General features: G+C 39.7%; 1 protein-coding gene across 4 annotated transcripts in view; it reads right to left on the bottom strand.

The window, feature by feature from the left end:
• The window catches only part of sptan1 (spectrin alpha, non-erythrocytic 1), a 123093-nt gene that overhangs the window by 24181 nt on the left and 86588 nt on the right, over nt 1-12324 (bottom strand). For all 4 annotated transcript variants that reach the window (XM_061698168.1, XM_061698169.1, XM_061698170.1 and 1 more), the window contains 2 exons: nt 4302-4433; nt 61-198 (listed from right to left, as the gene is read on the bottom strand). In XM_061698168.1, coding sequence (XP_061554152.1) covers nt 61-198; nt 4302-4433 — 270 coding nt within the window. The remainder of the gene's footprint in view (nt 1-60; nt 199-4301; nt 4434-12324) is intronic.

The raw sequence follows: 12324 nt of genomic DNA, 5'->3' as shown, positions 1-12324 counted from the left end.
CAATGTGTCAAATATTTTAAAGTCTGCGGAAGTGCTACAATCTTGTATGAAGGTAATCACCTCAGATAGCCAGAAGTCAAAGTCTTTGATGCCTGTGTTAAAGTTCTGTTGCTTGTTGGCTTCTTTGAGTTTTTGGCTCTTTTCAGCAGATTTGTTGACAAGGAACTGCCATTGCTCATCCAGAGCACCAAGGCGTACCTATAGAAGAAAGAAAGCTGTTTGAACAATGCTGACTGAACACAAACTGCAGATAAATAGGACACTTCATGAGAAATGCACAGAAAAAAAAGATAGGGCTCCAACTAAAAATTTTTCAGACAAATGGTTTAAACTCTCGATTGTCACATAATTTATCAATTACTGAACCAATGTTTGTATAGGATTTCTTTGATTAATTGTTTACTGATATATATTTTTTTACCATTTGTTTAATAAAGCGATTGAAAGAGCACCAGTGGCCGTTTCCTTCCTTCCTCTATCCAAACAACCCGATAGGGATTACAATTCATTCTAAATAGTGGTGCCAAGCTATATTCAAATAACTAACGATGTTTACTTTACCACAGACATGCAGCTGTGTAATTTGAGCCAGTTATACTTTCCAATAGGCAAATGGCACTTTAGCTTATTTTATAAGTGAGTTACTTTATTAAGTGTTCTCTGTTCTAAAGCACTTTTTTTTTTCTCCTGGCTCACACTTCTTGATGTGAGTCAGCAGTAATAGTTCTTGTGGAAAAATGATCATTGCAAAATCTCACGATATCACAAATAATCTGCAATCTAAGTACAATAAAAAATTCTGCGATGCACCGGACCTGCAAAATGTGAACCGCAATATAGCGAGGGATGAGTGTTTACCACAATTCGGCAACCTTTTGTGAAGAAGAAAGGAAAAAAAAAAGACACTATTTAAAATGAATTTAACCATTTTTCCTAACATGCAACAGTGAGTATTGCTGACCTGACATATAGTCAGTAAACTTTGTTGTGGTCTGTTGCTTTAAATATTGCTGCTGCTGTAAAGGAGTAAGGGTAAATACCGTGTGTACGGAAAGTATTCAGACTCCCTTAAAATTTTCACTCTTTTATATTTTTAAGTTCATTTTTCCCCCATTAATGTACACACAGCACCCCATGTTGACAGAAAAAAACAGAATTGTTGAAATATTTGTAGATTTATTAAAAAAAGGAAAAACTGAAATATCACACAGCCATAAGTATTCAGACCCTTTGCTCAGTATTGAGTAGAAGCACCCTTTTAAGCTAATATACAGCCATGAGTCTTTTTGGGAATGATGCAACAAGTTTTTCACACCTGGATTTGGGGATCATCTGCCATTCCTCCTTGCAGATCCTCTCCAGTTCTGTCAGGTTGGATGGTGGAACGTTGGTGGTCAGCCATTTCCAGGTCTTTCCAGAGATGCTCAATTGAGTTTAAGTCAGGGCTCTGGCTGGGCCATTCAAGAATAGTCACGGAATTGTTCTGAAGCCACTCCTTTGGTATTTTAGCTGTGTGCTTAGGGTCACTGTCTTGTTTGAAGGTGAACCTTCGACCCAGTCTGAGGTTCTGAGCACTCTGGAGAAGGTTTTTCGTCCAGGATATCCCTGTACTTGGCCACATTAATCTTTCCTTGGATTGCAACAAGTTGTCCTGTCCCTGAAGCTGAAAAACACCCCCACAGCAAGATGCTGCAACCACCATGCTTCACTGTTAGGACTGTATTGGACAGGTGATGAGCAGTGCCTGGTTTTCTCCACACATGCCACTTAGATTTAAGGCCAACAGGTGTTTTTTAGCAAACTTCATGCGGGCTTTCATGTGTCTTGCACTGAGGAGAGGCTTCCGTCGAGCTACTCTGCCATAAAGCGCCGAGGTAGGTAGGTAGGTAGAGGGCCGCAGTGATGGTTGACTTTCTATAACTTTTGCCCATCTCCCGACTGTATCTCTGGAACTCAGGCACAGCCTCTTTGGGTTCTTCTTTACCTCTCTTCCCAAGGCTCTTCTCCACCAATTGCTCAGTTTGGCCGGGCAGCCAGCTCTAGGTAGGGTTCCGGTCGTCCCAAACGTCTTCCATTTAAGGATTATGGAAGCCAGCTCTTAGGAACATAAAGTGCAGCAGAATTTTTTTGGAACCTTGGCCAGATCTGTGCCGTGCCACAATTCTGTTTCTGAGCTCTTCAGGCAGTTCCTTTGACCTCATGATTCTCATTTTCCCTGACATGCACACAGCCATAAGTATTCAGACCCTTTGCTGTGACACTCATACATTTAACTCTGGTGCTGTCCATTTCTTCTGATCATCCTTGAGATGGTTCTACACCTTCATTGGAGTCCAGCTGTGTTTGTTTATACTGATTGGACGTGATCAGGAAAGCCACACAGCTGTCTGTATAAGACCTTACAGCTCACAATGCATGTCAGAGCCAATGAGAATCATGAGGTCAAAGGAACTGCCTGAAGATCTCAGAGACAGAATTGTGGCAAGGCACAGATCTGGCCAAGGTTACAAAAAATATATATATATATTCTGCTGCAGTTAAGAGCACAGTGGCCCTCATAATCCTTAAATGGAAGACGTTTGGGACGACCATAACCCTTACTAGAGCTGGCCATCCGGCCAAACTGAGGGGAGAAGAGCCTTGGTGAGAGAGGTAAAAAACAGAGGTGAGAGAGGTAAAAAACAGAACCCAACGATCACTGTGGCTGAGCTCTAGAGATGCAGTCGGAAGATGGAAGAAAGTTCTAGAAAGTCAACCATCACTGCAGCCCTCCACCAGTCAGGGCTTTATGGCAGAGTCGCCCGACGGAAGCATCTCCTCAGTGCAAGACACATGAAAGCCTGCATGGAGTTTGCTTAAAAAAAAAAAAAACAAAAAAAAAAAAAAAAAAAAAAAAAAAAAACACCTGAATGACTTCAAGATGGTGAGAAATAAGATTCTCTGGTATGATTAGACCAAGAGAGAACTTGTTTGCCTTAATTCCAAGCGGAGAAAACCAGGCACTGCTCATCACCTGTCCAATACAGTCCCAACAGTGAAGCATGGTGGAGGCAGCATCATGCTGTGGGGGTGTTTTTCAGCTTCAGGGAGAGGACGACTGGTTGCAATCGAAGGAAAGACTAATGCGGCCAAGTACAGGGATATCCTGGACGGAAAACTTCTCCAGAGTGCTCAGAACCTCAGACTGGGCCGCAGATTCACCGTCCAACAAGACAATGACCCGAAGCACACAGCTAAAATAATGAAGGAGTGGCTTCAGAAGAACTCCGTGACTGTTCTTGAATGACTGACTTAAACGCAATTGAGCATCTCAGGAGAAACCTAAAAATGGCTGTCCACCAACATTCATCATCCAACCAAACAGAACCGGAGAGGATTTGCAATGAGGAATGGCAGAGGATCCCCAAAACTAGGTGTGAAAAACTTCATTCCCAAAAAGACTCATGTCTCTATTAGCTCAAATGGGTGCTTCTACTAAATACTGAGAAAAGGGTCTGAATAATTATGGCTGTGTGATAATTCAGTTTTTCTTTAATAAATATGGACAAATTTCAACAATTCCGTTTTTTTTTGTCAATATGGGTTGCTGTGTACATTAATGAGGGGGGGAAATGATTTTAGCAAATGGCTGCAATATAACGAGTGAAACATTTAAGGGGGTCTGAATACTTTCTGTACCCACTGTATATGCAGTCATACATACCCCTGTCATATTGGAATTGTTGCGATAAATTTCTTTATATTGAAAAATCAACTACACCTTTTTCATAACCTCTAGGTGGTGGTGGCATATTGGAATGAAAGTGTACAGCTTTTTCATAACCTCTAGATGGCGGCATACATTCATAAAAAGTGAGGGTTTTTTCCGTCTTCCCCTATACCCTTGTATAATGCACACGATAGACTTTTGACAATTTTATGGGGGAAAAAATGCTTTATACACAATAAATTACAGCAAGGTCTATAAGGCTCAAGCCAAGCTTGTTAAAAAAAAAATATATATATATATGACATTTACAATTAACATTTTTAATCAATCAGACCTTCCAGCTTTCAGTCCAGTCGGATAGTGTATTCTTAGGTATAGTTGTGCCTCAACGATAACAGCAACAATAATAGTCCATGATTTAACATTTTACATCAGTTATTACATTACGTAGGTTTGGACAATTTTCAGCGCAGCATTGGTTGGTAAATATCAATTGATTGTTGATTTTTCAATATAAAGAAATTTATCGCAACAATTGTCAATATTACTATAACAAAATGCACATGAAACTACACAGACAGTAAAGAAATACCTTCACTGCATCCTCGCTGCCAGCACAGGCACCTCTCTGGATGAGTGCGTTACCAGTATCTATGACCCCACGGATTCGGTCAGCATTGGCATGGAGCTCCGCTTCAAATGCTTGATGCTTCTGATGTTTACTCTGGAGTAATTGAGAGAATCAAGGACAAAGCATAACTTAAATACAGATTTACCACCAATCTGTACTGAACAAAAATATTAACAACACTATTGTTTTGAAGTCTTGAATCTTTAACTTCCGCTCATGAAAAATGAAAAAGTGTTGCATTTGTTTTTGTTTAGTGTAGAAATACTGGAAAACATGCTCAGTGCAGAAGTTTTTAATGCAATTTATTTTGTTTGCAACTATAATTACAGTATGTATAAGTGTCACACTACAATAGAAAAGGAAAGGAAGCAGAAAGCAGAAATGTGAGAAGAAAACAAATGCGAGACGAGAGCATTTGAAAGCTTTTTTGCTCTTTTCACTAAGCTTCTGTTTAACATTTCTGTCCAAGGTCAGTTCATTCCATTTTTTTGTGTGTGTGGAGTCAACTAACCTTGAAAGAAAACAACAAACGCAAAGTGACCGTATAGCATTAAAACAGATTTCTGACTGGAGGAGCTCAGTCTTTAAGAACTTGGCTATGGGCGAGTTTACTTTGACCACTGATGTGTCACTGAAAAATGAATCAAATCCTTTAGCTATTGCTAAAGCTAATGTTTTATTCTCACTTAAATAATTTTTTGACCAGATTTTCTATAGTCTATATCACACTAAATTATTTTCTTAAAAACGCAATTTTTTTTAAAACGACCTGGAAAGAAACCTCAATGGAGCCAAATCCTCTATAATCCCATTGCTTTACTTTGTAGACTATTCAAACATTTGAAGCAAGATTTAAGATAAATACCAATTTAAAAAAATTACGTCAAGATATTCCAGCAAAGATTTTAAAATGTTATGCAATTAAAACAACTAGAAATTAAGCTTGCACTAACAAGTGAAGATGAAAGACAATGTATACACTGCTGGTTTTACTGTGGATTTAAAAAGTCTACACAAAACCATTGACTGCCAGGTCTTTGTGATGATTGCCCATTTTTGCTTAAATCATTCAGAATCTTTTGTAATCTGTACTAGGAATGTGCATTATTATTGATTAATCAATTAATAAGAATTCATCTAATTGTTTGAGCTGCAACCACAAAAGGTGCTGTTGAATATTCAACTATTTTGCGATGTAAAGAACTATAACATACATCAGGTATGCAAGTTCAGCTACATCCATACAGACCTTGTGTCAATATAGAGTATGTCGATGATATACACTACTCACAAAAAGTTTGGGATATTTGGCTTAAGGGTGAAATTTCAGGATGAACATAAAATGTGGTATAACTTTTCAGGAAAAGTTCATTTGACCTCTAAACCTGTGAATGCACATTTCCAACTGTCCCATTTTTCTGTTTATTTAACTTTTATACAACTTGCTGTTCTCGAACATTGAGGTGAATGGCAAAAATCCGCAAGGCGTTTGATCCATAACCAACAAATACATTTCCAAGGACGTTCACTTTTAGCCTGTCACTCTTCCAGTTTCTTTGTAACTCTCTTGAACCCGCTGTGACAATGTGACATTGAGATCAGTAACATGCTGTACGAACCCTTGAAACGACGAGGTACTGTTGATCACTCGTCAAGGGCCAATCTCAGTTGGCTGGAGACTACTAGTTGGTGACCTGATGGCAAATCGGGTCTCCGCTAGCCAGGTGGCCAGGGACTTGTGGTAAATTCAAACGTTCGTTTTTTTTCTGAGACCTTTTGCAGACTTCTTCAAGTCTTGACTGGGGAGTCTTCTTCACTACTTTGCGGCTACGTCTCTGCGGTGTTTCAGGGTGAATTGGTTTACATGAGAAGCCTCCACAACGTCTCTGCGGCGTTACGGAGACTTCCGGGCGAACTGGCCACCAAGGGACGCTCTGGTGAGAGCGCAAGCAATATTTTGGTCTCCTGAGTCGCCACGACTGGTTAACTGCGGCAGTCGCCACGTCGTCTCAGCCAGTGAGACAGACCTCTTAATGTGTCTGTTTTCATGATGTCAAAATGTGAATAGTATGATGAAGAGGACTGTTTAAAAACCAATTTTGAATAGGACATGCATCGGTCGATAAATGGATCAAACGTGAATTTTGCTGTTCAGCTCGTTGTTAGAGACTAGCAAGTTGTGCAAAAAGTACTGAAACATTGAACAGTTGGATTTATTTTTGTGCTTTATCTTTCATTGTTTAAATTATTTTTTTTATATTTTATGTTCTTTGTATAAGTAGAGGGAGACGAGCAAAGTAAGAAATTCATTGCAGTGCTACATTGTGTTTTTACTGTTCATATGACAACGTCTTGAATCTTGGACATGGACATTCAAAGTTTAGAGGTCAAATTAAGTTCGCCTGTAAAGTGCATTATAAATTCATCCTATAATTTCACCCGAATGCTGAAATATCCCTTAGTGTGTCTTATTTTATAATTGCAAACCCACACACACCTCATCTGTAAAGTCTTGGATGGTTCGAGTTCACATTTTTCTGTGGACAAAGGAAATGGCATTTGCATGCTTCAATTACTTTGACATACTCCTTGCACGCCTGCATATGTGGCGTATGCTTCTCTGTGTGGTATGCAACAAAAAATATACAGCAGTGTAAATTCAGTTTAAGGAAAGGAGTTTGCTTTGAGGGATTTAAGGATATACAGCGGCTGAAATAAGTAATTAACACGTCATCATTTTTCTCACAGAATAGATTTCCAAAGTTGCTATTGACATGAAAATTTCACTAGATGTTGCGAGCAACCCAAGTAATCCATACATACAAAGAAAGTAGAACAAATAAACTCAGAAATTAAGTTGTGTGTAATAATGTGAAATGACACGGAAAAAGTATTGAACACGCCAACTGGTATTTAATACTTTGTACAGAAGCCTTTGTTTGCTATGACGTCTCCTGTCTGGAGAAACTAGTTGCATGCATTGCTCTGGTGTGATTTTGGCCCATTCCTCCACATAAGCATTCTTCAAATCTTGAAGGTTCCCTGGGCTTCTTTTATGGACCTTCAGTTTCAGTCCTTTCTATACATTTGCGATTGGATTCAAGTCAGGTGATTTGCTAGGCCAGTCTAGCAGCTTTATTTTTTTTCTTCTTTGAAACCAATTGACAGTTTCCTTGGCCGTATGCTTTGGCTCATTATCCTGCTGAAATGTCCACCCTCATTTCATTTTCATCATCCTCGTAGAGGGCAGCAGATTTTTGTCAAGAATGTCTTGGTACGTTTGGCCATTCATCTTTCCTTCAATAAGTTCAAGTGTACCAGTACCATTTGCTGAAAAGCAGCCCCACACCATCATGTTCCCACTGCCGAACTTCACTGTTGGTATGGTCTTTTTAGGGTGATGTGCAGTGCCATTTTTCCTCCAAAGATGGTGTGCATTATGGTATCCAAACAGTTACATTTTGCTCATCAGACCAGACTATATTCTCCCAGTATTTAACTGGCTTGTCCAAATGTTGTTCAGCAAACTAAACGAGCTTTGACATGCTTCTTCTCTTGCGTGGTGCGCGTGCATACACACCATGGCGGCGGAGAGCATTATTCACTGTTTTCATTGTGACAACAGTACCTGCTAATTCCAGGTCTTTTTGAAGCTTTCCACAGGTGGTCCTTGGCTGTTGGAGAACTCTTCCAATTATTCTTCCTACTCCTCTGTAAGAAATCTTGCAAGGACGACCTAATCGAGGGAAATTTATTGTGGTATGATTGAGTTTCCACTTACGTATTAGGGCCCCAACCATCACTGGAACATTCAGAAGCTTAGCTATGCTCCTTTAACCAATTGATTGGTTATTTTTTGCAACAATTAGGTTGCTATGGTCTTGAGACAGCGCTTTGCTCTTACACATCATGAGATGTGTCTTGACTCACACCTTGGCAATGAGACCTTTTTGTAGGCCAGGACTGAACCAAGTGATATTCATTTGTACTGATAAGGGGCTGGATTGCGGTTTGATTGATAGATTTCATGTGTTGTTGCTTTCCATGCCACCTCCCTTTTTTCGTGTTCAATACTTTTCCCCTGTGTCATTTCACATGATTACACAACTTAATGTATGAGCTTATTTGTTCCAGTTTTTTTGCATGTGTGGATTACTTGAGTTGTTCCCAACATCTGGTAAAATCTTCATGTCTAAAACACATTTGGAAATATATTTAATGAGAAAAATGGTGATGTGTTAAATACTTATTTAAGCCGCTGTAGATCTAAATTGTGTGCATAAATATAGCACGAAATAAAGGATATTTGTGTTTGATACATTTCATTGTTGTAACAACACCTCTTTGCAAGAAACCGTAAAACATTAAAAATTATGTTTATTACTCTTTAAACGGTGCCACATTTGAAAGGAACATGTATTTCTGGGATGAGCAGCAGATTGAGTATGTGGATTGAGCCTCTGAAAAATTTGCCAAATCCCTAAGAATGCCAAACATCTTATTTTGCTGTTGCCATTGTCTCGTTTGCCGTTTTATGGATTGGATAATGGAAGTTTGAAGAAACAAGGCATATTGGCAATTTACCAATTAATTTAACATTTAAGAGCCTCAGTAGAACTATGGAAGAACCATACACAGCCACCTAGTCACATACTGTCACGAACAGCATGCACCCATGCTGATCAAATACCGCAATAGCATAGAGTTCTCTGTGTCATCGCTACACTGTGTCCCTATGATCCAACTGCCGTAGGCAGAATCTGAGATTCATCACTGAATAGATTGTTCTTCCACATGTTTAGATTCCAGTGCACGTGTTGCTTACACTAGCACAAATGGGGCTGACAGTAAAGAGCAGTCATGGCAAGTCTCCCAGCAGCTCTATGTAGACCGGAGACAAGCTGCATGCAGTCTGCTCTGGATTTTCTGGGAAGAGAGCCGCCGGCAATATCATCCTGCAAACCTTGACTGCAAATCTTTAAAAGACCACCTACGGGACCTAAGTGCTGACAGGGTGAGTAAATCGTCTTCTTGGAGTGTCATCGTCATGGTACTGGGACTTACTCCAAACAATGCCTCAACTTGGTTTTGCGGCACATCAGCTTGAAGTTGCTCAATCCAGATCTGTCAAATGTGGCATAACGATTCTCGGAGCAGACACAAACTGACTACTGTAACTGCCCATGCTCATGCTGGGGTGACCAGAGGGTTGAAACAAGTCAATAGCAACAACAAAATAAGCTACTTTGCATTGGCAGGGAGTTGGCAAATTTTTCATGGGGGCAAACTACATACTGAGCTCTGCTGCTCATCCCACGACTGCATGTTTCTTACAAATATCACACCATTCAAATAAACAGGCTTTCCAACAGCATACCATTTATTGCCTAGAAGCATTGTTATAACAAAGAACCAAAACACCAAACACAAATTTCCCTACTTTTTGTGATACATTTAAATACAGAAAATATTGTGTGTTGCACATCACACGTGTGCAAGGAGAAAGGTGAGCATAATGAGATGTGCAAATGGTGACTGTTGCCATTTCCCTTGTCCAAATAAAACCATGAACTTGAATAGTCACCCTCAGGTACCGATGCTCAAGTCTTTGGAGATGAGTTACTGCTAGGGTTGGGCATCAGGAATAGAGAAACGATGGGAATCGGGACTAACATTCCGGTTCCCCCGGAATCGTTCAAATTAAAACACTTCAGTTCCCAGTTTCGATGTCTACAGTCCGCCGTCCCCGAAGAAACGTGGCGAAAACCAACGAAGAAGAACACGCATGAAGACGTGCTTGTGCCCAAGGGTAGCGGCGAACAAAAGTGTGTCTTAATTATGTTAAAATAAATGACCAGTCACCTCAGCCCAACACTTGGATTGAGATTATATTATGCAAAGGAGGCTGGCTTTCACGATGTGTAGAAGTCTGACGTGCTCCCTCCCACTCCGAGCTTCAGTCTGCACTGTGCAGAACTTCAGTCAAGTCAGTTGGGTGAGTGAAACAATAAAATACGTCTATGCCAACATTGAGGCACCTAACAAGTTGAACGGTGGGTTGCACTCTTGCACTGAAGGTTTTTAGCGTTTATTTTAGTCTTCAAACCAACATAAGAGCTGATGACAGACACAAAAATAAAATTAACATACTGGAAAGAAAGAAACAGTCACATTACAAGCTTAAGATTGAGCTAAAACATCACCAAAGGTCAAACTAGCAACTGTACATCACCATGAATTGGGACAAAATTCACAAAAACGTCACACAGTATTAAAAACACTAACCTTGTGTCTCATCGGTGGGTAGGTAAAGGACGTTTTACAGAGCATTTGGCTCCATTCATTACTCTTTTTCATTTTTTGCCTACTTAAAAACCTGTGCCACATGAATAACATCCTCCTCTTTAAGCACTCATTCTGGAAAACAATTGACTAAAATCAGTCTGTTTCACTTAATTTTTCACGACTTAAGTACAATATTTTTCTGTTTTTATTGGCCATTTCTGAATTTGAGGTTAGCTCATTCTTGTTAAATCCCTAACATCGCTCCGTCGCTTAATACATTAACATCAGTAAACTAATTAGATAATTGTAGGCGCGTTTCCTAATACAAGATGTACTAGCGGATCAGCCTTGTCGCCGATGTTAAGTGTGTTTCGCGGTTCCGTTGGGACCACAACCAGGGCCACGACCCGCAGCAAATCGAGAAAATACAAAAGACCAGTGCAACAACTACTACACTGGCTGATTTGATGAGCATAAATGTTGCTTAAACACAAAAGTAGCAATAGAGGATGTCCGCTCCAGGTTGATAGAGTCGCCAAATATTGTACTCAAGCAGGAATACTGTTACTTGACAATAATGTGACTCAAGTAAAAGTAAAATTTTAATAATATAAACACGAGAAATCAAATTTGTGATAAAAGACTTCAGCGGTATTTGTTTGTTGTTTTGTATTTATAACATGAATTCTTCTGTCTCTCTATCTTCTATTTATCTATCTACAACTACCTCTCTTTTTGATGTAAATCTTTTTTCAAAGGCCAACAACAAAACAACCCAAAAAATAATGTCCTTCAATAAAAATCCAAACCTCAAAATATTAACAGTCCCTGCCTAGGAGTTTGTAAAGAGCATTAAAAAAAAAAAAAAAAAAAAAAATTAATTTATGTTATATTCTTTGTTACAGCCACGTTGCTGAATAGACAATCTGCCTCCTACCTGTCTTGGCAGTTAACCGTTGTCCATCTTTCGTCTGGACATTTTTGGGAAGGGGAAGTGTAAATTTGTTCGAGGAGACTGTAGCATAGTGGCTAACAACTGCAACAAAAAAGGAAGGGGCACTAGCCAGTCTCGACTGAAGGGCCGACACACTCGCAAAGCATTCTGGGACTTGTAATATTAGTGGTGCATGTGCTATATACTGGCGGGCCAGCTCTAATACACATTTGAAAATATATATAATTACATCGTGGGCCAAATTTGGCCCCGGGGCCGGAGTTTGACATATGGTCTAAATGTAAATACGAGTAGCGTGCTGTTGCCTTCATGGTAACAACAACAACAACAACCTTCCCAACATGGTCGCCACGTAGGCACGACCATCAGCCAGGCTGGCTTATCTCGTGTTAATACCTATGCCCGGGAACCCCAATAGAAGACGACGTGTTAGGCCATGTGACTTTCTTGTCATTTGATAGGTGAACTATTGAAACCATTTGATGTGACAAAACAGTCGCAAATAACTTAACAATGCTATATTTAACTTTTAGCTGTAACAATTAATGAATATTAAGTCAATTGGGTTAGTTTCCACACACAATGCCTTTTATTTCATAGGTTTGATATTGATACTGGTTATAAAGAACCCAGAGTCACGTTTGCTTTAGTTTATGCTGCGGGCTGCTAAGAAAATGGATGTTCATAATTTGGGCAAACCTTTTTGACCCAGCCCCCTAAAAGAATCGGAATCGAGAATTGTTT

Source organism: Phycodurus eques, chromosome 15 (assembly GCF_024500275.1).
Source record: "Phycodurus eques isolate BA_2022a chromosome 15, UOR_Pequ_1.1, whole genome shotgun sequence".
In the NCBI taxonomy this organism is placed as follows: Eukaryota; Metazoa; Chordata; class Actinopteri; order Syngnathiformes; family Syngnathidae; genus Phycodurus; species Phycodurus eques.
This window is presented reverse-complemented; position numbering and strand designations above follow the sequence as displayed.